Source organism: Felis catus, chromosome D3, assembly GCF_018350175.1.
Source record: "Felis catus isolate Fca126 chromosome D3, F.catus_Fca126_mat1.0, whole genome shotgun sequence".
NCBI classification, from domain to species: Eukaryota; Metazoa; Chordata; class Mammalia; order Carnivora; family Felidae; genus Felis; species Felis catus.
The window spans coordinates 21242753-21268474 of NC_058379.1; the positions used below are offsets into that span (position 1 = coordinate 21242753).

Here is a 25722-nt window from a genome sequence, read left to right on the forward strand (position 1 = left end):
TTTTGCATTGTTGGTGGGAATGCAAGCTGGTGCAGCCACTCTGGAAAACAGTATGGAGGTTCCTCAAAAGATTAAAAATAGAACTACCCTATGACCCAGCAATTGCACTACTAGGCATTTATCCACAGGATACAGGGGTGCTGTTTCGAAGGGACACATGCACCCCCATGTTTATAGCAGCACTATCAACAATAGCCAAAGTATGGAAAGAGACCAAATGTCCATCGATGGATGAATGGATAAAGAAGATGTGGTATATATATACAATGGAGTATTAGTTGGCAATCAAAAAGAATGAAATCTTGCCATGTGCAACTACGTGGATGGAACTGGAGGCTATTATCCCAAGTGAAATTAGAGAAAGAGAAAAATCATATGATTTCACTCATATGAGGACTTTAAGAGACAAAACAGATGAACATAAGGGAAGGGAAACAAAAATAATATAAAGACAGGGAGGGGGACAAAACAGAAGAGACTCATCAATATGGAGAACAAACTGAAGGTTACTGGAGGGGTTGTGGGAGGGGGATGGGCTAAATGGGTAAGGGGCACTAAGAAATCTACTCCTGAAATCATTGTTGCACTATATGCTAACTAATTGGGATGTAAATTTTTAAAAATAAAAAATAAAAATAAATAAATAAATAAATAAATAAATAAATAAATAAAAACTTAAACAACAAAACAAAAACTGTGAAGACCACTCCCCTCTCCTCTCCCTGCCCGGAAGTGAACTTCCTTCTAATGCCTGCCTGAGTTCCCACTACAAGAGCCTGGACAAGAGGCTATCCTGTCTGTGTGAATGTCTTCGACAGCAGAGAACGTAGCTCCTCTATGCAGTCCATTTCCCTGAAGCAGTATCAACCACTAGTCAGTTCTTTATCATGAAATGGGACCTGTTCTTTGTAATTTTTGTCACTGGTCCTGATTCGTGTCATTTTTGGCCTTCTCAGCTCCAGCCTAAGCATCCCCAGTTCCCCTTCTCTTCCAAAAGCAGAACAAAACCTGCTGCTCAATGAGGAAGCAGAGAAATGCACTCCCTCCCTGTGCACCAGGCAGCCCCTCCAATCTCCTCCACATCCAGAGCTGAAAAATCAGCTGGACTTGATGGGAATGCAGGCCTGGGGGGACAAAAGAGACTACGGAAGTCCAGGCTGCCTGATGCCTCTGAAGTGATCATCATCCCCAGAGTAAGCGAGGTGCAATGCACTAGATGCAGGTAAAACTGACACAGACTAAGTGACAGAAAGGAAACTGAGTGACTGCTGGCAAGGGCCAGGCAGGCAAGGTGCCACAGGGGGCCTTGTGCTCTCAAATGAAGACAAGCCAAAGTCAAATCTGAGAACATTCAGCTAAGGACAGCTCAGTCAGTAGGACAGTGAGGCAACAAGACCAGATTGGGCAGAATATTATAAGCTAACACAGCTGGGAAGGAATTAAAAAAGAAGTTTTTCAGATTTGACAAATGGCATTAAAAGCTGGAGCTCTTTCTCAAGTAAACGAGGTCCAAGTAGCTTCTTTTTCCTCTGGATACTCAGGAGTAGGAAAGAACAGCCATGTTTGGGCACAACCAGCAACTCATTTGCTGTTCGTTCATTTCCTTAAGTGGCAGATACTGACTGCCTGCAATCATGTGCCAGGCAGTATGCCAGATGCCACAGAGAACAGGATAGACTCTGTCCGGGCCCCCTTCCCAAAGCCTCCTCCTGCACATGCCTGATACTTTTCTGTGTCTCTGTGGGCACCTTTTAGCTATTCTGGAAGGAAGGGAGGACACAGATCATTAGCCCCATCAAACAGGTGCTGGCAAGGCCTGAGTGGCCCAGGTTCCCAGGCAGAAGTCACGGCCACGTAAGAATTTGGGCCTGGGACTCTGGCCTCCCAAGCTCCGTAGCCTTTGAGGCCAGACCATCCCCACTCCCCAGAAGCATGAGTTCGGCCATTCTGAATCTCACCTGCTGTCACTGGAGTTTGCAGAGAGGAAGCTCTGTTCCCCTGAATTCTGGGAGTTCCCAAAGGCTTGGCTGCTGCCTCTGTCCACAGACTGGCCTGTGCTTACCCCCAGACTGGTGCTGTCCAACACCGGGGTGGCTGTCTGGTCCACAGATACCTGTAGGAGATTTGAAAATGAACAAAAACAAAATTCTTTAAGGTTATTTACATACATGTAAACGACTCCATTCTTCTCTCCTTCCCAGGCCTCAGTGAGCCCTGGTGGACCAGAGCAATAAGAATTTGTGCACCCCACACGAAGGCTGACAGGAAACCACCATTCACAGTGAAATCCCCAGAGCCAAAGAAATGGCACCAGCACCTAACTCAAACCACAGATTTAAACTAAAGAAAACTCTCTACAGAAAGAGTAAGGGAGTCAGAATCATTCCTGTGAGACTGAGAAATAGGAAAGAAGGAACACAACTAGAGACAAATGGGTGAAGATCCCAACAAATGCCTTCGCTTACCATGGGGCATCCTTTTCCACTCTAACTCTCCTTTCCCATAGCTGTCAGTCAAACAGTCTTCTAAGCACCCAGGTCCAAACCTCAGGGGCACCTGATAGCTCCTTTCCTTCTCCAGTTTCACCTCTAAAGAGAAGCCTAGTCCTGTGGCCTCCCCTCAGCTGACTCACATGTATCTCCAAGTGACACTCTTCCCACCAGGGGAAGGCTGTAACAGCCTCCTAACCGACTCCCTTGACTGCAGCCTCTCCCCTGAAGACCCTACCTGCCAGCCCCTCCCTTTTTCATCCTCCTAAAAAGACAGTTCTAATCTCACTGCTCCATGACTCTGAAATCTTTCAGGTCTCCCCATAAGGCTCACAGGGTCTTGCAAGTCCAGCAAAAACAGCCCTGACCTGTGATCACTCCACACTGCCAGCCACTCACCCACATACACATTCCCAGCCAAATCAAACCCTGTGTGTTTAATCCTGTCTGTATGTTCCCCCAACCTGAGGTGCCCTTCCCTACAACTACAGGCTAAAAACCCATCAGTCTTGAGGACCATTTCAAATGCTGCTGTCTTCGTAAAATGTTTTCTGACTCACTTCACCCCAGCCCCCAAATGAAAATCATCTCTCTCTGTCTGTCTACTTTGGACCTCTATAACCCCTCTCCTGGAAGCTGCCAGGTTTTGCTTCATGTAATGGTATTATATTGGTCTCATTCCCTTTAAACATCTAAGAGCACAAGACCATGACCTGCTCACCTAGAAAAGTTGCAATGCACAGCAAATATCTGTGGAGAGAATAGCAAGACTTCCAGAGCACTTCAAGATAAATGACTTAGTCCCTCTTACATGGGGCTCTTGAGTACTTCAGAATAGAGTCTTATATTATCAAATATTTTGTTGGGTATCATAAAAATCACTCTTTCTAAAACAGAGTGTCTCAACCTTGGCACTATTGCCATTAGGAGCCAGATAAGTCTTTCTTGGCGGGGGGGTGGGGGGTGGGGGGGTGGGGGGGCTGTCCTGTGACTTATAAGATGTTGAGCAGGGGGGTGCCTGGGTGGCGCAGTCGGTTAAGCGTCCGACTTCAGCCAGGTCACGATCTCGCGGTCCGTGAGTTCAAGCCCCGCGTCAGGCTCTGGGCTGATGGCTCAGAGCCTGGAGCCTGTTTCTGATTCTGTGTCTCCCTCTCTCTGGCCCTCCCCCGTTCATGCTCTGTCTCTCTCTGTCTCAAAAATAAATAAACGTTGAAAAAAAAATTTTTTTTAAAAAAAAAGATGTTGAGCAGGGATGCCTGGGTGGCTCAGTCAGTTGAGCATCCGACTTCAGCTCAGGTCATGATCTCACAGCTCATGGGTTCAAGCCCTGTGTCGGGCTCTGTGCTGACAGCTCGAAGCCTGGAGCCTGCTTCAGATTCTGTGTTTCTCTTTTCTGCTCTTCTCCCGTTCATGCTCTGTTTTTGTCTCTGTCTCTCTCTCTCTCAAAGTAAATAAACATTAAAAAAAATTTTTTTTAATAGATGTTGAGAAGCATCCTTCACCTACTAGATGCCAGTAACACCATCCCCCCATCACTGCCCCCCATTTCCAGCTGTGACAATTAAAAAAATATCTCCAGATACAACCAAATGTGCCCCAGGAGAGACAAAGTTGTCCCCAGTTCTTAAAGAACCATCTCCTACATCAGACTCAATGATTTGCAAAAAGACGCCAGACAGACTTTGCTAGCACCATAAATACATGGAGAAATGCAGCAAGCAGCAGCTTGCAATTACCAATCACCATCTGCCCCTAACTAGCAAGACTTAGGAACAGGTACTATGCCACAATATTAAATGAGAAGTTAATTGAGGGAAGCTAGACCCAATTCTTAGGTGCTGCCTTCCAGACCACTGTAGTGGGGTCATCTCTCATCTGTGGCACCTGAGAATTGCCCCATCAGCCTAAACTGCCAGAAATCTACATGATTCCTACAGCTTTCTTTTAGCAGGGATGTGGTTAAGGAGTCCCTTCTAAATCAGAAATTGGCAAATCTTTTTTGTAAAGGAGCAGAGAGTAATTACTTTAGGCTATGTGGGCTAGATGGCCTGTTAAAACTACTCAAATCTGGGGCACCTGGGTGGCTCAGTCAGTTAAGTGTCCAACTGTGGCTCAGGTCATGATTTCGTGGTTTGTGGGTTCAAGCCCTGTGTTGGGCTCTGTGTTGACAGCTCGGAGCCTGGAGTCTGCTTCAGATTCTGTGTCTCATTCTCTCTTTGCCCCTCCCCCACTTATGCTCTGTCTCTCTCAAAAATAAATAAATGCAAAAATTAAAAATTAAAAAACAAAAAAGCAACTACTCAAAACTGCTTGAAGGATGGAAGCAGCCAGACAATGTAAATGAATGGGCATGGCTCTGTTCCAATAAGAATTCTTTCTTTTCTTTTCTTTTCTTTTGAGAGAGAGAGAGAAAGAGAGAAAGAGGGAGAGGGGCAGAGAGAGAGGGAGAAAGAAAGAGAATCTTAAGCAGGCTCCATGCTGTCAGCGCAGAGCCCAACACGGGGCCCGAACTCACAAACCATGAGATCATGACCTGAGCTGAAATCAAGAGTCGGACACTTAACCAACTGAGCCATCTAGACACCCCATCTTCCAATAAGCATTACGTATAAAAGCAGATGGTGAGTCAGATTTGCCCGTTTCCTGACCTCACTTTTATATCATACAATGTTCATCTTTTAAGAGGCTGCTTAGATCTTAATACCAGGAAAGGTTATGCTTCTTCCAAGCAAATGGTTTGTCTTTTTATCTTATTACCACTCTGAATCCTGGAACAGATGTTTCCCACTTTTCTTTGGCTCCCAGATAGTACAGGACTGAATTTAGCACAAAACTCTAGATACTTTATAAGTCCTCAGATAATGTAGTATCTTGTATTTTTCTTTTATTTCCCCATCTAGTCACATTTTATTTTGGAGTTTCCATTTACTTCCATAATCCACCTGAATTAACTTTTCAGAATAAACAAAAAGACAAGAAAAGCTGGATGGACTGAATTGCAGTCTTTGTGCAGAGGCCTGGAAAGAGGCAAGTGGAGGGAGGTGCTTGGTGTTGGATGCAATTCCATTCATTTTTTTAAGATCTTATTTTTTGGGGCGCCTGGGTGGCTCAGTCGGTTGAGCGTCCGACTTCGACTCAGGTCATTAACTCGTGGATTGTGAGTTTGAGCCCCACGTCGGGCTCTATGCTGACAGCTCAGAGCCTGGAGCCTGCTTCGGATTCTGTGTCTCCCTCTCTCTCTGCCCCTAACCCACTCGCATTCTGTCTCTCTCTCTCTCAAAAATAAATAAACATTAAAAAAATTAAAAAAAAAAAAAGATCTTATTTTTAAGTCATCTCTATAGCCAAAGTGGGGCTCGAACTCAACCTCGAGGTCAAGAGTCACATGCTCTACTGACTGAGCTAGCCTGGCACCCCAGATGCAACTCCATTTTGAGAGCCTTGTCCAAAATCCTCCTTCCAGAAGGATTCCATGTAACCTGCATAGATACCCTGCTTCCAGCAGCTGCAGTTGAATCTCTCCCTTTTTTCAGTAGGTTACAGTTAGGGACTTGCTTCCAAAGAACAGAGTATAGCAAGGGTAAAACAGTAACTTCATAATGGAGACAGCTGGCAAATACCGCATCACGTGCTGTTCACGTGACCGGCGATGTTGTATGGGTCCCATATACCAGCTATTATGTAGTGATAAGGAGTATGCTTTACCGCTGAGGTATTCTTGTCAAAAACCCACAACTCTACCATGAGAAAAACACCAAACTTACCCAGATTCAGAGGCATTCTTCAGGATATCTAGCCTGGGAGCCTCAAGACTCTCAGTCATAAAAATAAATAAAAACAAAAATAAAAGCAAAAAACAAGTAAAGACTGAGAAAACTGTCACAGACAGAGGACACTGGAGAGACATGAAAACTAAATGCAACATGGTGCCCTGAATTGGATCCTGGAACAGAAAAAGGGCATTCACAGAGAACTGGTGAAACCCAAATAAAGTCTGGTATTTAGTCAATTAAACAAAGAAACCCTCTTCAGCAACAGCAATCCCCAGTCTCCTTCTCTTTTCCTACACAACCAAAGCCATGGGAGAAGATGAGGGGGGAAGCTCTGCCAGGGATGCCTTACAGGTTAATACCGTCCTCAACAGGCACCTCCTAGGACCCTCCAACTCATGTGCCTGTCAGAGCCCTACTACTTTCTTAGGCTGGAGGACAATCAGCCACAAGGAAGCTGCCAGCCCAGCTCTCCAACTATACCTTGAGGGTGGTAGACAGAACACACTGCTTTGTCTTACCTGGAGACAAAATTGGCTAAGTGGTGTTCCTGGTTTCCCTTCACCTGACTCCTTTAGGGCATTTAGAGGCAACATAAAGGGACCCGTGACAGAATCTCATATTCAGACAGCTTGGGAATAACTCCCAGCTCCATAGCCAGGAGATTTCCCAAGGTTTATAATATCAGGGAAGGACAGAATATCTTCCCAAATCAAATCTCTTCCACCTGCCCTCGTGGAGTTTACCATCTGGGAGTGGGAAGGAAAAACAGACATTAGACAAGGAATGCCCATATTAGGACAGCTCTATGCCCAGGAGGAGCTTGGGATTTGCCATCTCAATTAAACTGGATTATCTCCACAGGTACAGCCTCCCTCCTCCACATGTCCATCCCAACCCCTGATTCTCAATGCTTATTTATATTTTTATATCTTAACATCACTCTAAAAAAGAAAAGACATTATCAATAACTAGACATATAATAAGATAAATACACAAGAAAACCCAGTGAAAAGGATAGAAAAAGTGAGAGAAAGAGAAAACAAGGGTAGGAAAAGTGAAATTTTAGAATCTAAGTACTTCGATGATAACGTTTTAAACGTCTAGACCTGCGGCATGGAGTACAGTAGCTACTGGCTATATGTGGCTATTTAAATATAAATTAATTAAAATAAAATGTAAAATTCAGTTCCTCAGTTGCCACTTGTCAAATGCTCACTAGCCATGTGTGACTAACCATCTGTGTTGGACAGCACAGATACAGAACATTTCCATCATAGCAGGAAGTTTGATTGGACAACACTGTTCTAGAGCAAAGGCGGCAAACAAAAATATGTACAAGGACCAGTAGGTATATATTAGCACACCTGACTAAAGGCCATGGGCTGCTCCAAGGCCATGTGACCACTGCTGGGAAGGAAGCCAGGCCCAGTGTCTAGCTTATTTCATAATACAAGACAGAAACCTGGATTTGTGTATGACATCTCCTGATTTTTTAAAATATTTCCAACCACTTCAAAAATTAAAAATGCACAGCAAGGCTGAACATGTTTTTGGGAGATGGGAATGAAATGAATGTCCTGCAGGGAAAACTGTGCTCTTGGCAGAAGTCTGACGCATAGATTTCTGATAAGAACCTGCCTTGATGGTGGAGGGTTTAGGTTAGGACAATGGTTGATTAAAGTGACCCTAGAGTCCTCCGGGCATGGGGGGGGGGGGGACTGAGCCCCCGGGGGATGTGAGCCTTTTGTTCACTCAAGGTTCCAAAGAGGAAAAAAAAAAAAAAAAACCACAACAGATCAAAAGGGGAAAAGTCTACTTTTAGTCACACTGACTCTGACTTCCCAGGGTTCCCACCAGCATGCTGTGCACTACTGTCCTAACAGCTTCAAAGTGCATCCTGCAAAAGCCTGGGGGCCTGTGGTAGCATCTCTGTTGCCATCACAGGTTGCAACTGCTGGGGGCTGGGAGACTTCTCCAATCCCCCACATACTTAAGCCAGAATGGTTCCATGTTTGTTGGGTTACAGTTCAGAGTTTGGTGTAAATTATCCATTGGGAAAGAAAGGGTTCCATTGTTCAAATAAACATTTTTGTGTCTATCTCCACCATCAGTATGTCTGAGGTGGTATTTACAGAGCCCCTCCCAAGTGCCAGGCTAGGTGCTAAAGAATCAATGGTGAGCAACACAGACATGGCCGCTGCCCTGTGGGAGCTTAGTCTCATGAAGTTGGGCACTAATCAAACCCAGTCATACAAATATAAAGGTAGAACCGGGAGAAGAACGGAAAGGAGGGGCACTATGTAAATCTAAGATGTAGGATTTGACTAGATGACTAGGAGTTAACCAGGCACAGAGGGAACAGTATGTGCCAAGGCACTGTGGCAGGAAACCTGGTGCCTACGGCAATCTAGAGAAAGGCTCATGTCATTGGAGTCCAAAAGTGAGAAAGAGGATGACAGAAGATGAGGTTAGAAAGGGAGGGAGGGCCTTGGTCATGTGGGACCTTCCAGGCCTTTGTAAGGATTTTAGCTTTTACCCTAAAGGAAAGAAAGCCACATGTTATGAACTGAATGTATGTTCCCAAAATTCATATGTTGAAGCCCTCACCCCCAAAGTGATTGTATTTGGAAGTGGAGCCTTTGGGAACTGATTTGGTTTAGATGAGGCCATGAGGGTAAAGCCATGATGGGATTAATGTCTGTTATCCTAAGAGAGACCACAGCTCTCGCTCTGTCTGCCACCTGAGGACAAACGAGAAGGTGGCCAGCTGGAAGCCAGAGGAGGGCCCTTACCAGGAACCGAATGTGCCAGCACCTTGATCTTAGAGTTTTCAGCCTCCAGAACTGTGAGAAGTCAACGCGCTGCTTAAGCCCCCCAGTCTATGGTGTTTTGTCACAGCAGCCCCAGCTAATACACTGTGGAAAGGTAAACCCTGGATGCAGGCTGGGGAACAGACTGGAGAGGACTGGGATGGAAGCAAGACCATGTTGGAGGCTGACTCAGGACCAAGATGGGAAATGGTCACAGGGACAGAGGCTGGGGGGTGGTGATAGAAGTGACAAGTGACTTCACATGGGGCTGATCTGCTGAGAGCCATACATTCCTGTGAGAATAACTGGCTGGGGGTCAGGGGGTAGGGGAGGGAAGAGACCCTAGCACCGGCTCAGGCCTCATGTGGCAGGGGCCTGTCCCCCTCGACCATGATATTCTTTCAGGCTCCAAACTGCAGACTAATGATACCATGAGGCTGACTTCTGAGGAAAATTTCATTACCAAGGGTTTCTCATGCTCTCCAAATTCTTCTGTAATTTGTGATGATAAAAATCGATTTCCAGAGAGCAGGGCACGGAGAGGAGAACTGTGTAGCTCTGTTCCACTTATCAGGCAGAGTGACACCTTCATTATCACTAGAATGATGAATTGGTGGCACAAAGAACCATTTTCCAAGACTGGTGCATGGCCCTGTTCCCTGCAACCCTCTGTGCACTGCTATCTGTTTTAATTTTACAGGCACTTCCTTCCCAGAGCAGAGTTAGAGTCCAGGGTGATGCTGCTCTCCTGCTTGGCCAAGAGGAACCCCTTCTCAGCAGAGAGCTGTCATCAGCGGCCAAAAATTACAGGCATTACCTTTGCGACTCAGCCAGAGGTAGAGGACTTACTTTGCAAGGTCCAACAGGGTCACCCCAGAATTTCAGAGATCAAAGGCATAGGAGAGGTCACCCAGGCCCAGTGCATTTTCTCTCTCTCTCTCTCTCTCTCTCTCTCTCTCTCTCTCTCTCTCTCACACACACACACACACACATACACACACACACACACACACACACACACACACACACACACAGGGAAAACAGCTGACTGGACCAATCAAGCTGGTTCACTACCTGTACCAACTGGCCCCTGTCCTCCCTCCCCTCTCCCACACAGAGGTACATGTTTGGGGGACTGACTATATGCCAGGGTATAGCTAACCACAAACATGCTTCATCTCAGGTCCCTCTCACAGCAATCCTACAAGGAGAACACAGTTACTAGTCCCATTCTACAGATGAGAAACCTGAGGTTCAGGGAGGTTAGTGCAGCTGCCCAAAGGCTCACAACTAGTCTGATGCCAGAGCCTACACCCTGACAGTCTTCTAACATGCAGCCCCATTCTCTAAAAGAGCACACAACCCACTCTTTGTGCTTCCTGGTCCTGGAATTAGGGTGGAAAGCAGAGGCTGCAGGAATAGGGAGTAGGCACTAATAAACAGATGTTTGCAATGGACACCGAAACCTGGCACGGTAGGAATCCTATCCTAATCCTAGCTAGTATCCAGCCACCACATCCCATGCAACATGCAATATTATTGCTGCCTCATGCATTCATTACTGAAAGTGTTACTTAGTTTCCAAATATGTGGGGCTTTTCTAGTTACCCAGTTGTCCTTTACCTGTAACTTAATTGCACGGTGCTCAGAAATGTGCTCTATGGGATTTCACTCCCTTGAAGTCTGTTGAGAAATAGATATTCTTTCTAATCCTCAAAACTATCCTACAAGGAAGGTATTTTTATTTCCTTCAAATCAGGAAACTGAGGTTCAGGTGGTTAATTAACATGCTTAAAGCAGCTCCCTGGTACAGTGCTGAAGATGAAATCTTAAAGGAGTCATCTGACTCCACTGGCCTTTCTCCATTCCCCACACAGCACGTTAGAAAACAAACACCACAAATTTCATGTTATGTATATTTTAACACAATAATAATAAACAAAACAAACAAAGTTAAAAAAGCACAATTTCATTTTGTGTAAGTATAGAGGCTCCCTTACTACATATGAGTAGAGACAATTTATTGATTTATGTGTAAGCATAACAACACACCTGGTGGGTAATATAAACTTTATTCGTGTGCCTCTCCTAACAGCTCATTGTGGGAACTTGTTCACTCTTGTTCCACCTGGAATTTCACCATGTGAAGCTATGTGGACTGCTATATTATTATAGGACTTATAAGACAATTCTCTTCTGGCTCTGCTGATTTTTCTTATGCTAACTTCTAATCTAAGGCTACAATTTTTCACAAGAGGGTCTCTCACTAGAAAGTAAAAGGTTAAAAAGTCCACCCCAAGTTTGTTCTAAACCAAAAATGTAGCATGCTTTCCACACTTAAAGATCAGAGATTCTTGGATTAGAACTCAGAGATCCTGACAGGGATTTGCCCAGGGTCATGCAGCTCACTGGGAAATGGCATGCGCAGATCTCTGAAAACCTGCACAGACAGGCATAGCACCATGTGACCTCTGAAGCAAGGGAAGACTCCCAACGCTAACTACCCCCTTTCCCTCCAGGCACACTGTGCTACATGGTGCAGGGGCTCAGCCACTCATGACTTGTGTGCCTTTGACTAGGTAATATATTTAAGCCTCAGTTTCTTCATCTGGAAAGTGGGGTGATAATACCCGCACCTCACAGACTGTTGTGAAGACTATGTGTGCAAAGCCCTTTGCATAGCAGCTGGCAGAGTGAGTATTCAATGTTGCTTTTCTGACTTCCACCAAACAGGGATCCCTTAACCTTTGCCCTTGAACCTCTCAAGTCTTGTTCTCCTTAGTCTGCCTGACTCTACATAAACCCTTTCAACTCTTTCAACTCTCTGTAACTAAGTCAATTTCATATACTTATGGGAATCGATAAAGGGCAAGGAGCCCAGTTTCTCTTCCACTAGGACCTGTCAGAACAGTAATTACTAAAGCCAGTTACAGAGCAGAGGTCACAAGTCAAGCCTGTTGGTCTTGGATTTAAATCTCAGCTCTACCCTGTACTAGGTAAAGCACAACTTCTTTGTGCTCCAATTTCTCTTTGTGTCAACTTGGGATAAATTAGCTCACAGGCCATGTAGTAAGGATGACATGAGAGAATACTATGTGTTTGGCACAGAGCAACTGAAGAATGTTTATGCTTGGAAGGCCTGTGGAGGTCTGGTCCCAACCCTTTATTTGACAAATGAGTTAAGGGAAGTCCAGAGGCGAGGTGAACTGCCCAGGGTTGCTCACAATTAGCCTATGACAAAGCATACGCCTATTAATAAATGCTTGCTGTGTTTTTCACCACTTCCTGCCACACTGTTAATGAATTTATCAGGTTGTACTGGCAGGAAAAAAGTAAGTGCTCAGTCCTTAAGAAAACATATTTCATGTTATATGGACAAAACACCTAAACGGGAAGATGTTGCTGTTGTGGCAGAGAATCAATGGCAACCTTGTGAAACAGGCAGAGTGGGAAACCAATGCATCAACGCTGATGCGATCATCTGTTCTCTCACATTAATCGTTTCCATCCCCCTCTGCGGCCACCAACCCCACGGAAGGGAATGACACTTCTGAGATTGAATTCAATTTCAGCTGCCCTTCCAACTCAGCTTCAGCCCAATTTCATCTGTTCAGAGCCGAGCAGAAGCCTTCTGCTGATGGGACAGGCATGCAGGGGCTTCAGAGCCCTTGGAGTTTGACTGACCTGCGGGTAGAAGGTGGACGACGCTGTGCGCGGGCTGCGGACAAACTCCATAAAGAAGGCCCCGTCCTGAAGTCAGAGGAGGAGGAAGCAGCAGCGGCAGCAGCAAATGCAAGGGAGCAAAGGAACAAATGTGGACCCGTGGTGAACCATCAGGGGAAGGAGAGGGTATGAAAGAAAAAAATAAAAATAAAAACAAGGAGGGAAGGAGAGAAACAAGGGCATGTGAGGGGGATGGAGGGAAAAAAAGAGAGAGAAAGAGAGAGAGAGAGAGAGAGAGAGAGAGAGAGAGAGAGAGAGAGAGAAAGATCCACCCAGAAAGACCATAATCAAATGCAAAGCATTAGCAGGAATCCACACCTTCTTGGGCAGAATATCCCACCTATGTGGGAGCAAGCACAGGGATCGAGGTGTGTCCAAGCTCCCTCAGGTCTCATCAGAGCCTGGCTTGGATGCCAGCACCCTCCCACATAGCTCTGAACTTCCTTCAGACCTATGTCAAGGGAGAGGAAAAAGCCACTTGGTGGGGATGGTGGGGGAAAGGTTTCAGGGGTCGCTTCCTGGCCTCCCGCCTGGCTGGATGACCAGCAGCCCTCTTGGAGAGACAAAGGCTTGAGGCTTTCAATTCTGCCTGTTAATAAACATGGCAGCCAGATGGGAGAAGAGGATTCAATGCAAGAAAAGTTCGTGCTTAATTTTTTAAGCAAATAGAGGATCCAGAAGCAGCAATACCTTCTCCTCCACTGGTTGGATAACAAAATATCAAGAAGCTGAGACATATAGAGTGTCAGAAACATATGCATCATGGGGTGGGGGTGAGGGTGGGGAGGTGGAGAGTTCTGAAGCTGTCTTCCTCTCTGAACCTATTCTTGTGGGGTGCAAGCTGCCATGTATTTGAAACAAAAACAACATAGAGGACTTTCCTGAAGACCCCTCCTTTCATCTTACTTAAATTCTTGTCCCTTCAAAATACTCTTTATTTTTTATGCATTACCACTGAAATTCAGAAATGGCACTTGATAAATCTGAAGGTCTACTTTCTTACAACTTTTCTTCAATTCTCAAAATGGAATCACTGAAGTATATGGGTTGGGTGCCCATTTTATCAATACTGTTGCCATTTCCCATCAACCACTGCGAACTCAAATAACAAACCATGGAAATATGTGGCTGTGGAGATACAATCTCAGGACCTCTCTGCATCCTAACACAAGATGCGCTGACTGGGGAAACTGTTGGCATTTCTAAGCATGTCACACAGAGGTCTTCCCTTTGGCCATCTCATAACATCTACATTTCTCTTTGACTACTTGGGGATCTACATCTGTGACAAATGATAACCGTCCATGTGGATTTTAGTGCTCAGGGGGAAAATCAGAAGAGTGTGCTAATCGGCAATCTAATATTTGGCCATTGGTGTATTTTAACCTTAATGCTTGTGGTTCTATAATTTCTCTGCTTCTCAGTCCGGCCCTGGGCACTGGTTCTAATCCTCAAAGATGGCAATAAGTAGGGGTAACAGCTAGAGGGCAGTGCACAAGATGCTTATGAATTCTCACTGTTCCATTTGTGTCCCTTCTCTGCTAGAACATATAGAAGTAGAGCTGCTAATGCTGCTGAGGTTTACATACATGTGAAAAGATTCTTCCTGGACGGATAGATCGTTCCTTATGCAGAGACTATCCTTGGGACTGTACCTAAAGTCACTTCCTAGAGCTGGGTGAGGGAACTACAGACTGCAGGCCAAATCCAGCTACTGGTTTATTATAGTCTGTGGGCTAAGGGTGGTTTTTAAAAATTTATATGGAGATAGAAGTACCTACATAATAGCCTTGATCTTGCCTGTTGGCTCACAAAGCTGAAATATTTATTTAGGTTTGCCAACCGCTAGTCTATAGAATATATGAGCTGCCTATAGCCTCAGTTTATACTTTCTTAGATTTTAACCCCTGCATCCTGGTAGTCTAATTCTACTCATTTATCCCAAAGAAATAATAAGAGATGCAGTCAAATAATTATGTGCAAGGATGTTGTTTGCAGTATTACTTATAATTGTGATACAGCGCAGAATAACTATAAAAACTTATAGAATAATTACCAAAAATCCTTTTTAAAAATCAGAAACCATCTACAATTTTAACAAAAAGTAAATTACCAATGAGGGTCTATCCATATGGTGATATATTACGTATTATTGAAAAATCATACTTTTACAAAATATTTAATGACTAGAAAATTTTCATGATATGGAAGTAAAATAAACAAATACATAGATAGATGTACAAGTTGGCCACAATTTTGAAAAATGAAATACATGTATTGAAGCTCCTTCATCTCTTAGTGATAGAGAGCAGGTAAGAGAACGCAGTCAGCTTACCTTCCCATACTAGAATGATCTCACATTCTGAACTTCCCAGAATGAGTAGACAGAGCCAAGTTTATTCATCTTAAAAGATACAAAAAGCCTGATCTATGGAGTTTCTGGCCCCTCTGCTGGACTTGTTATTTGGTACAGAGGCCCAAAGCCTCAGGTTTTAATTCCCCCATCCGCCCAGGATGCAATCCATTTGACTGTACTTCTCAGGAATCTAACTGATGGGAATTTCTTTATCAAAGAGTTAGCTCTCATGGAAGCTGCCCCAAGAGCTTTCTCCCTCCCATCTGGGAGAGCCAAGGATGTGGCTGAAGGAAAACCAGATGGCCAATTTCACAGCTCCAACCAGATTTTGGGACTTGACCAATATAGTTTAGCTTGACTATGTTGTATCTGCATTTATCTAGCAGTTAACTTCCTTACAATTGTGAGCAGAAACTGCTTCTTTAGAAATAGTAATGCTTAAAAGGGTTCAGGGTAGAATTCATCCAAATCCTCAGCATATTCAACCCTGGATTTGAATTCCTATTCATTTGGCCCGCCATGTCGGGCCCCTGAGAGCATGAGGCAGCTCCCTGCTGGAGTGGCCCCCTTTACCTTTCGTGGGCTGTCCACGTAGGTGGGAGTCATGGCAACGCTGCTGCTCTCCGCTGGCTGGGAGGAGCTCTTGCCACTGTGCACAGCTGCCTGCTGTTCTCCCATGCACCTGAAAGATGGAAAAACACGTATCTGTGGCTTGTTGGGAGCCCCCTGGTGAAGGGCCCACAATAGCCAAGATGAAATGAAGATACTACTGCTGTCACCTCAGAAACACCCTTCTTTATTTCTCCTTCAGGCCCAACACGATACCCTTCATTGCATTCATTGTCCTGAACAATCAACAGTCCTCCCAGATAAACAAGAAAAGAGCTCCATTTAAAAAGCACTGTCATAGTGCTTATAGTATTTACATATTACTTTGAAAAGCCATGTGACATGGTTTGAATGACTCCATCCACAAACAACCCTTTTTTTAATCCTCTGGGAAGACTTGTTCTCGGTTTTCATTAAATATACCAGCAGAAGCACATTCTGAAAATTAGGGCTGCATTAACATGTGGCATAAACTATATGGGGAAGTGTGTCGACTCCCCATACATTTTGGAGGTTTATATGTTAATTTTTCAAATACATGCACTTATATCCCTGCTCTTCTCCCCAACCCCCAATCACACATATCTAACAGACACTATCTCGTAACACAAGACAACTATGGTTTTCTTATGACATCTTATCCTATCTCCGTTCTGATGTACATAAAAGTACATAAAAGCATATTTCCACATTTATTTTCCTTTTACCTATACTAAAAATAATTATGAGCTGTCATAACTTAAATGCTCCCCCAAATTTCTTCAACATATCACTGAATTTTTATTTGGTAGAGTTCAGGAGACTCACATTATAGTTTTAAATCTTCATCACTATTGTAACATACACTTCTTGTGGTGTACGCTGTGAGGCACTGCCCAGATCCCTCTGCTATGGCCTTGCTGGCACAGTAGTGGGCCATGTTGTCCAGACTACTCACCTGTCAGCCCCTTTGGGGACAGCCCCAGCTGCAGAGCAGGCTTGTTCAAGCTCCTCCCCCCACTGGCCCCCAGCTGCCCACAGACAATGAGTGATCAACAAGGGGGTGTACAGATCTGGCCATGTTGGTCCAACTGGGCTCATCTCTGAAGGCTGTTCTAGCTCTAGAGCTTGAGTGAGGGGACCCAAGGCTGTCACTGGGCCTGCACTGCACCTGGCTGCTCCCTCTATCCACTCCTGCTTCTTCCTCCCTCCCACACATGCTGAGCCTAAGGCCTCTCCTTAATAAACAACCTGCATGTTAAACTCCATCTCAGCCTGCTTCCCAGAGATCTCAGTCTGTGACACTTCTAAAATTCTGACATGTTTATTACAGATTGTCAAGTAATCTCATACCAGAGATTAAAAATCAGTTTCCATGGTAACCTGTTATACTCTTTTTTTTTTCTAGTTTATTATGGAAAAATTTCAAACATATACAAAAATAAAAAGGATAAGATAATAAATCCCTACATACCCAGCCCCAAAATTATAGAGCCAATCATGTTTCATCTATACTCCTTACCTACACACTCCAATTATTTTGAAGCAAAACATATTTCACCTGTAAGAACTTCAATATTCACTCTACCATTAAAAGAAAATAACTTAAGACAAAAAAACATAACCATAATTCAAACACACTTAAAATTTTTAAAAATTTCCAATATCAAATATTTCCCCAACTGTCTCCCAAAAATTATTTGTAGTTTGTTCAAAACAGGGTTCAATTAAGGTCCCCCTGTTGCAATGAGTTGTATCTCTTAACTCTTTTTAAGCTATAAGTTCCTCTTCATTGTACTTCTATCTTTACAATTTATTTGTTGAAGAAAGTAGCTCATTTGTCCTGTAAATGTACATAGTCTGGATGTGCTGATTTTTATCCCTTTATTGTTTATCATATTCCTCTGTGCCTTGTACTTCCTGAGAACTGGGAGTTATACCTAATGGCTTGAGCAGATTCAGGTTCAATTTTGGACAAGAACTCTTCTTAAGTGGCATTATATATATCTATCTGGAGGCCTGTAATATCTGGCAGTCTCTCTCTGGTGATATTAGTGGCCACTGGCGATTTCTGTTAGATCCAGAAGTTCATTAAAGATCACACATGGTAATAGTCTATCATTCCTTCTGTACCTATTAGCTGCAATATTGAAAAAAGACAAACTTCCCTACACCAATTACTTGGTTACTCTGAGGTGTAATTCATATAGGAAAAGCAGAACAATTGCTCAATTCTTTCCCATGTCCCTGCACCACACTGTCTCTCTCTACCACATCAAAATGTGTTTTCCTTTGAGCCTCATCCACAAAGGCACACTGTGACATTCTCTCCCCCAAAGCTGCAGGGAGAGGAAGACCTGGTTACACCCCACTGGCCCCTCAGATACACATGACAATCCCCATTTAGTGAGCTGCCTTTCATGTGCTGACCTGTGGACTAGGAATCAGGGTTTCGAATGTGAGTCCAAAACCCTTGTCCTTGGAGGCTCCTTATCTAATGGCTCATGAGGGGACCTGCCAGCAAAAGACTAGTTACCCTATATACATGCATATGTGAAAATAAACACGGAGGCCTACTGTCTTCTGCCAGGATGGGGTTGTCAGCCAAGCCTCCATAGAAGCAGTGACAATTGCCTTTTGGTGATCTCTGCTCTGACTTGGTTGTCACTGAGTTATCTTCAGCACCAGCTGCCCAGACTGGTCTCAGCCATGCTGACAATCAGCAGAAGGCTGAGACTGCTGGGGCCTCTATCTTCTACAAGAGCTTGACTAAACACACATGACTTTAGATAAAGACCAGAAGAAAACTAGAAAAACTAGACAGTTTATAGTAAGATGGCAGGAGTATAGGTGAAATCTTTAAAAATTCTTTTCCATATTGCTATAGCATTGTTTTTCATAATAAACAAAATCGGATCAGCTTAGTGCAGCAAAAACAAAAGCAAAGCATACAAATAAAAAACGCTGTGTGTGCTAACATTATATAAAGGTCTGGCTCCCTCTGCTTTACCTCCTATATTGAGAAAACATAGCAAGTCACTATACCTCCTATACTGAGAAAACAAGAGCAGTCATCTGGAGAGAGAATAAGTCTCGGGTCTCTCTGTCCTGACTACTGCTTGTGGGATTAGCTGAGAGTTTCTCCCTTCACACTGGGGGACACTACCACCTCAAGTATCCTTCCTCTTCCAGTCTGAGCAGAAAGAGGCTACTTGGACAAGTGTATTAAAGGATGACTCACTGACAAATTAAAATAAGATTCCCCCACCCCCAGCTTCACACCCCTCCCAGCAACATATGTTCCTTGTTCTTTTTTCCAGTGGGAAAGATCTGTGATTAGTTACAGGAAGAACCTGGTGGGCTGAGTTCTGGGGTCTTCCCTTGGTCAGGTGAAGGTATTTTCTGAAGAGGACCCAGTGCCCTCAGTGATGAGCTCAACCTACCCCTGCTCTCCTCCTCTCATCTGCCCCCAGGTCCTCTCCAGGTTCCCTTGTCATCCTGTGTCCCTTCTTTTCCATTTATTATCACCCTCTCTCCAGCCTCTGTGGCCTCTTGCCTGACTAGTGAGAGGCTGCCAAAGAGTCTCTGCCTCTTGGGGCCCACCTGCCAGGCCTTTCTATACATGGGGCTCATTTCTGAAAACACTTCTGCCAAAGACACCAACGGCATATTTCATGATACTAAGGAATGACTGTAACCTTTTAGGTAAATTTTTAAGTTTATGTATTTGAGAGAGAAAGAAAACACAAGTAGGGGAAGGGCAGAGAGAAAGAATCCCAAGCAGGCTCTGTGCTATAGGCACAGAGTCCCACGTGGGACTCAAAATGATGAACCAGTCGAAGTTAGATGCTTAACCGACTGAGCCACTCAGGCTCCCGAGGACTTTTTTTTTTTTTTTTTAATTTTTTTTTTCAACGTTTATTTTTTTTTTGGGACAGAGAGAGACAGAGCATGAACGGGGGAGGGGCAGAGAGAGAGGGAGACACCTAATCGGAAACAGGCTCCAGGCTCTGAGCCATCAGCCCAGAGCCCAACGCGGGGCTTGAACTCACGGACTGCGAGATCGTGACCTGGCTGAAGTCGGACGCTCAACTGACTGCGCCACCCAGGCGCCCCGGACTTTTTTTTTTTTAAAGGAGTACTTCTCAGGGCACCTGGGGGTTCAGTTGGTTGCATCTGACTCTTGATTTTGACTCAGGTCACGATCTCACAGTTTGTGGGATCAAGCCCTGCATCGAGCTCTGTGCTGACAGCACAGAGCCTGCTTGGGAGTCTCTCTCTCTCTCTCTCTCTCTCTCTCTCTCTCTCTCTGTCCCTCCCTCGCTCACATGCGTGCTCTCTCTCTCTCTCTCTCTCTCTCTCTCTCAGAATAAGTAAATAAACTTAAAAAAGTATAAAGGAGTACTTCACTTTCAGTGATACATAGTGAAATACTATAGATGAAGAGATATGATGCCTGAAGCTTAATAAAGAGTAAAAAGGAAGGTGAGAACATGTGGGATATAAATGAAATAAGACAGGCCATGAGTTGGGGTCCCTGGGTGGCTCAGTGGGTTAAGCATCCAACTTCAGCTCAGGTCATGATCTCATGGGTTCATGAATTTGAGCCCCACATCAGGCTCTGTGTTGATAGCTTGGCGCCTGGAGCCTGCTTCAGATTCTGTGTCTCCCTCTCTCTGCCCCTCCCTCACTCAAGCTGTCTCTCTCTCTCTCTCTCTCTTAAAAATAAATAAAACAGGGGCGCCTGGGTGGCTCAGTCAGTTAAGCATCTGACTTCGGCTCAGGTCATGATCTTGCAGTCTGAATTCGAGCCCTGCGTCGGGCTCTGTGCTGACAGCTCAGAGCCTGGAGCCTGCTTCAGATTATGTGTCTCCTCCTCTCTCTCTGCCTCTCCCCTGCTCATGCTCTGTTTCTCTCTGTCTCTCAATAACAAAATAAACGTTAAAAAATTAAAAAAATAATAAAATAAATAAAACATTAAAAATTTAATTAAAAAAAAAAAAAGATTGGCCATGAGTTGATAATCATCGAAGCTGCAATGATAAGGAAACAGGGATTTATTATACTAGTCTACTTTACCTATTTGAAATTTTCCATTAAAATAAAAAACTTGCAAAGGATCCCTTTTGTGATAAGAACATGTAAGGACAGCATGGCATCCAACTTCCCACCTGTCTTTCCAATTGCACCTAGACTAAGCTCACTCCATGTTACTTTCGGAAAGCCTAATGTACACAGGTTCCTGCTTGGCCCAACACGGTCCCTCATGCCAGACAGATAAGGTCTAGTCTCCCCTAACATCTGTATAAGGAACTTCAACATCCCTTCCTCTGTCATTCTATGACTATCTATTGTGCACATACTATGTGCCAAGCACAACACACAGCCTCTGCCCTCAGAGCACAAGCAAGTCAGGGGGAATATGAGTAAACCTGGGTAGAGTTCCACTAAGGGTTCTGATGGATATTGGTCTGGGGTGACAGGAAGCACAGAATCTGAATTGGCTGGGAGGGTGAGGGGGCCAGGAAGGTTCCCAGAGTGGGGGCCACCTGCACACAGAGGTGTTTTCTCCTCTTGCCCAAGTTCCCCCTCGCCTCTCTGTATAGATGCTTTCTTCCCTTCAAGGCCAACTCAAATCCCACCTCCTGGGACACTGTCACTGCCCTCCCAGGCAAGATGTAGCCCCACCAATATCCTGGGAAATGGAGCACATACTGTTTATGAAGGGACCACACAAATGCTTAGAGAAGCTGGCCAGGTCACATGCCTGAGGGTGCAAGACAAGTCCAAGACTAGAGGGTGTGGCTGTTCTCTGGTAAAACAGAGGGCATGTGCTCATTCCAAAGTGCCAGCCTTCCCATGGCTGGCTGTGCATGTGGACCCAGTACTATAACTGAGGCTCTTCTATTTCTAGAAAGGCTAGATTTTATTATCTATAGTACAGTGTTGTGTCAAGGTATCTGCAATACACTGTTTTATGAATAATATAATCATGCATCATGTTGTATATACTATACAACTTCTCATATACAAATTCAAATAAAATCCAAATTTGTATATGAAATCTTCAAACTAAAAAAATGCAGCTCAGATATTTTAAAAATATTTTGTATCTTGAGGGCAGTGAAACTATTCTGTAATGGTGGCTACATGTCATTACAAATTTGTCTAAACCCATAGAATGTATAACACCAAGAGTGATCTGTAATGTAAACTACAAATACTGGGTGATAATGTGACAATGCAGGTTTACCAATTACAATAAATATCCCACTCTGGTAAGGGATGTTGACAATGGAGGAGATTGTGCAGGTATGGAGACAGGGGGTATACAAGAAATCTCTCTTCCTTCCACTCAAGTTTGCTTTGAACCTACAACTGCTCTAAATTACAAAATGTATTATAAAAAAAAAAAAAAAAAAAAAAAAACCCAAAGAAACCAAGAAACCCCACTTTATGGGCCAAACCAAATGTATCTGTAGTTCAAATTAAGTCCCAGATTGCAAGTTTATAATTTCTGGCATATTTTATGTTATTTGACACTTATTGGGTATTAACGCAGCTTTCTCGTGTATGTGTGTTTTTCTTAATTTCAGGCTCCTTGCAGAAACGATATTTCACCTCCACTCAAAAAACCTTTGGAGCCTGCTGGTGGGGACGAGTCACTCCCCGAGCAGGCACTTACTTCTGACTGGCCTCCATCTCCAACAGGGCGGACAGAGCTGATGTTCCCTTCTTGCCAACTGGGGGGCCGGTAGACTCAAGGGAGTGTGTGGCAATGGGCCCGGTCATCTGTAAGCCTTTCATGGCGGTCCCTTTCTAAAGCAGAGAAGAGGAGACAAGACCATCAGCCTCAGTGGGCTCCCTTAGCAGATGCCACTCACAGCCCAGAGCGTGCCTGCCGTATCTGTTGTGCTTGAGGCTCTGGGAATCCAATTAACAGAGGCAAGTGACATGGGTTCCTGCTATTCAGTAAATGCTTAGGACAGCTTTTCACTTCAACTGAAGGTTCAAATGCCTGTCAACTCAAAACAAACTGCCTCCTTGAGGTGGGTTCCACAAATCACTTCACCCTTGTCGCACCACCAGGAAGTAATGTTCTACCTAAATCACGGAAGAAGAAACTGAGTCCCAGAGAAGTTAAGTAACCTATCCCAAATCCCACTGAAGCTAGAGTTCAAGCTCTAGTCATCTGGTTTCAAAACTAAAGTTCTTTCTACCATGCAAGGTCTTTCAGAAATGTTTCTAATTATAAGCAATGCTGTGTACAAAGTGTAGCCAGTGTGGGGGGAAGAACATGGAACTTGGGGTTAAAAACATAGCTAATGAAACATCACTACTCACAGTGGAAAAGAATGAATTACTGATACAAGCCACAAATTGTATGAACTTGGGTGAATCCCAGAGGCATTATCCTGAGTGAAAGAAGGCAGCTTCTCAAAAGGTTACACATTATATGATTCTGTGTATATGACTTTTGGAAAAGGCAACAGTACAGTGATGGAGAACAGGCCAGTGGCTGCCAGGGGTTATAGATGGAGGCAAAGTGTGACTATAAAGGGTGGCACGAGGGAGTTTTTTGGGAGTGATAGAACTACTCTGTATCCTGATTGTAGTTGTAGTGTTACATGAATCTATGCCTCTGTTAAAATTCACAGACCTGTACACACACACACACACACACACACACACACACACACACACACAGAATCCCAGATCTGCCCTGTACTGGCTGGGCATATCCCATAACCCCATGAGCCTCAGTATCCTCACTGGGTGGTGTGGGGCTGAACACACCCAAGGTGCTGGAAATTCCAAAAGTAATGAGAGTTAAACAAGTATCGCTGCCACTACCCTCGAGTGACTTTTACTCAGTAATCCAGAGGAAGCAGCTGGGCTTGACATAGGGTCTCACCTGGGGAATGCACGAAGGAGCTGTGTGTCCTCAGGTAGGCAAGGGTGGTCTCGTGCCACAGAACACTACCCACTGGCTGCCTGTACCCTATCCCTCCCTCCTTCACCCTGCACTAGAGGAGAACTCACTGTTTCAGAGTTAAGATAAATGCAACTGTAGAGTAAATAAATCGGTCAGAGAGAGGCCCCTGAGATAGGAGGAGACCAAGCACAGCCCCCACGGGGCCCACAGAGCCCTACCCGCATCATGCGATCTGAGCGATGCCGCCTGCGGATCCGGTTCAAACCCTCCACGAAGCGGATAAAACCATCCAGGAGCTGCCATTCTTCTTCATCCGCCCGGGGCCTGTCCCCATAGATGTCGCAGTGGGCTTCCCCCTCTGTGATGCGCTTGGTGGCAGTGACACAGGCTGGCAGCAGCAGGAAGCGGGTCCTCCAGAACTTCAGAGACTCAATTAAGCTGTGGAGGGCCAAAGGGAGAAAAGGGGGTGTGGTGAGCAAAAGCAGACAATAAAAGCACGCCTAATGAAAACCCCATCTTGACCCTGTCCTCAGAGTCGGTATGTGACCAGCAAGCTCCCCTTGAATAAATGTTCGTCTGATGCTACATCTCATGGCTTCATTTAAAACACAAGCTTTGGAGGTAGGCCATGAAACGTGCTTTTAGTTTATATCCCAGAGATGTCAGAATGCTTCGTGCTGCCAGACTCGGTGGGGTTGTGGCTTTTTATCATCACAATCATAAATCACACATAAAAATTAAAAATCAAAAATGAGACACCACAGGCAGTCAGGAAAAGGTTAAGAACATGATCTACGCTGACATTTCATCAAAGAGCACTTCATCACTGAAGTTTCTGTTGTTGTACTGTGGTAAAACATACATAGCAAAATGTGCCACGTTAACAATCCTGAAGTGTACACTTACTTCTATGCCATCAAGTACGTTCACACTGCTGTGCAACCATCACCACCACCCACCTTCTCACTGAGTTTTGTAACCCAGTGCAGATGTGCTTTTTGTTCTTCCATGTTTTCTAAAACAAACATCATCTTGTAATCAGAAAAAAGGACAGACGTGTTAAAATTCAGGTACACAGCCAGACGGAAAGCCAAGGCACACTCTCTGACCTGAAGTCCTCAGACCCAGCAGAACAGATATACTGATCTAAGTAATTCCACTTGTACTCCTCCAGCCGCTCATGGGAGAATTCCACCCAACAGGAGACGAACTCTGAGTCCGAGTGGGAGGGACAGAGGCTGTAGGTGTAGTGGATCTGGGCGGATTCATAAGGGTACCTGAAAAACAAAGGGCATGCCCAGAAGTCCAAAAGAGAATTCCCTCTCCTCCAATTCTTCTGGACCTTTCCATCTCCATATACTTAGCACCATCCTTGGCATTTCAACCCTCAAGTGCAGTAACCAACTCATCCCAAGGGACTGGAAACGGAAATTTCTTAGTTCTTAAACTTTGTCATTCTTTTACCCTCCCATTCTTTATTTTTAATTGGCTTTCTAGGAATCAGGCTAAACATCATAGGCTGAATCATAATCCCTTTTAGAGGAAGGTGAGCTATAACCATAAAATAATCCTAGAGAACAAAACAGTAATTCCAAGAAAAGGAAAACCAACCACTCAACCTATCTTGAATGATGTCATGCACATAAGTCATTATGTGCACAGCATGCATTACAAACACAAGTTAGTAATGTGGACACAATTCAGGACAGTAGGTGAAAACCTTAAATTTCCAAAGACTCACTTGGGAAGGTAACGTGTCACTGTGATCATCTTATCCTTCAGCGTCACTTTGTGGAACGTTCTGCCCATACTCAGCCAGTACTGGTCCTCCTCCTCAGGGCGGTTTCGGGACACAAGGCCTAACAGAGGGGGGGGTTAAAATCATTTCCTCCATCTAATCGAGGATCATTCCTTTAACAGGCAATTGCTTCTCTTCCATATACAGTCAGAAAAAGGAGAAACAAAAGAGGCAACTCTTTTGAGGGCCAGTTTCATGGAAAAGACTTATTTTTGGTAAAAAAAAAAAAAAAAAAAAAAAAAAAAGTCC

The 25722-nt window shown here is 44.5% G+C and overlaps 1 protein-coding gene across 15 annotated transcripts in view; it reads right to left on the bottom strand.

Annotated features, from left to right (window-relative positions):
* The window catches only part of DEPDC5 (DEP domain containing 5, GATOR1 subcomplex subunit), a 127348-nt gene that overhangs the window by 22499 nt on the left and 79127 nt on the right, over nucleotides 1-25722 (bottom strand). For 10 of the 15 annotated variants that reach the window (XM_045041195.1, XM_019814738.3, XM_019814735.3 and 7 more), the window contains 7 exons: nucleotides 25417-25534; nucleotides 24785-24952; nucleotides 23894-24113; nucleotides 22425-22558; nucleotides 15725-15833; nucleotides 12757-12822; nucleotides 1959-2113 (listed from right to left, as the gene is read on the bottom strand). In XM_045041195.1, the coding sequence (XP_044897130.1) occupies nucleotides 1959-2113; nucleotides 12757-12822; nucleotides 15725-15833; nucleotides 22425-22558; nucleotides 23894-24113; nucleotides 24785-24952; nucleotides 25417-25534 (970 nt within the window). The remainder of the gene's footprint in view (nucleotides 1-1958; nucleotides 2114-12756; nucleotides 12823-15724; nucleotides 15834-22424; nucleotides 22559-23893; nucleotides 24114-24784; nucleotides 24953-25416; nucleotides 25535-25722) is intronic. The other 5 variants (XM_019814741.3, XM_019814737.3, XM_019814736.3 and 2 more) reach the window with 1 other exon arrangement.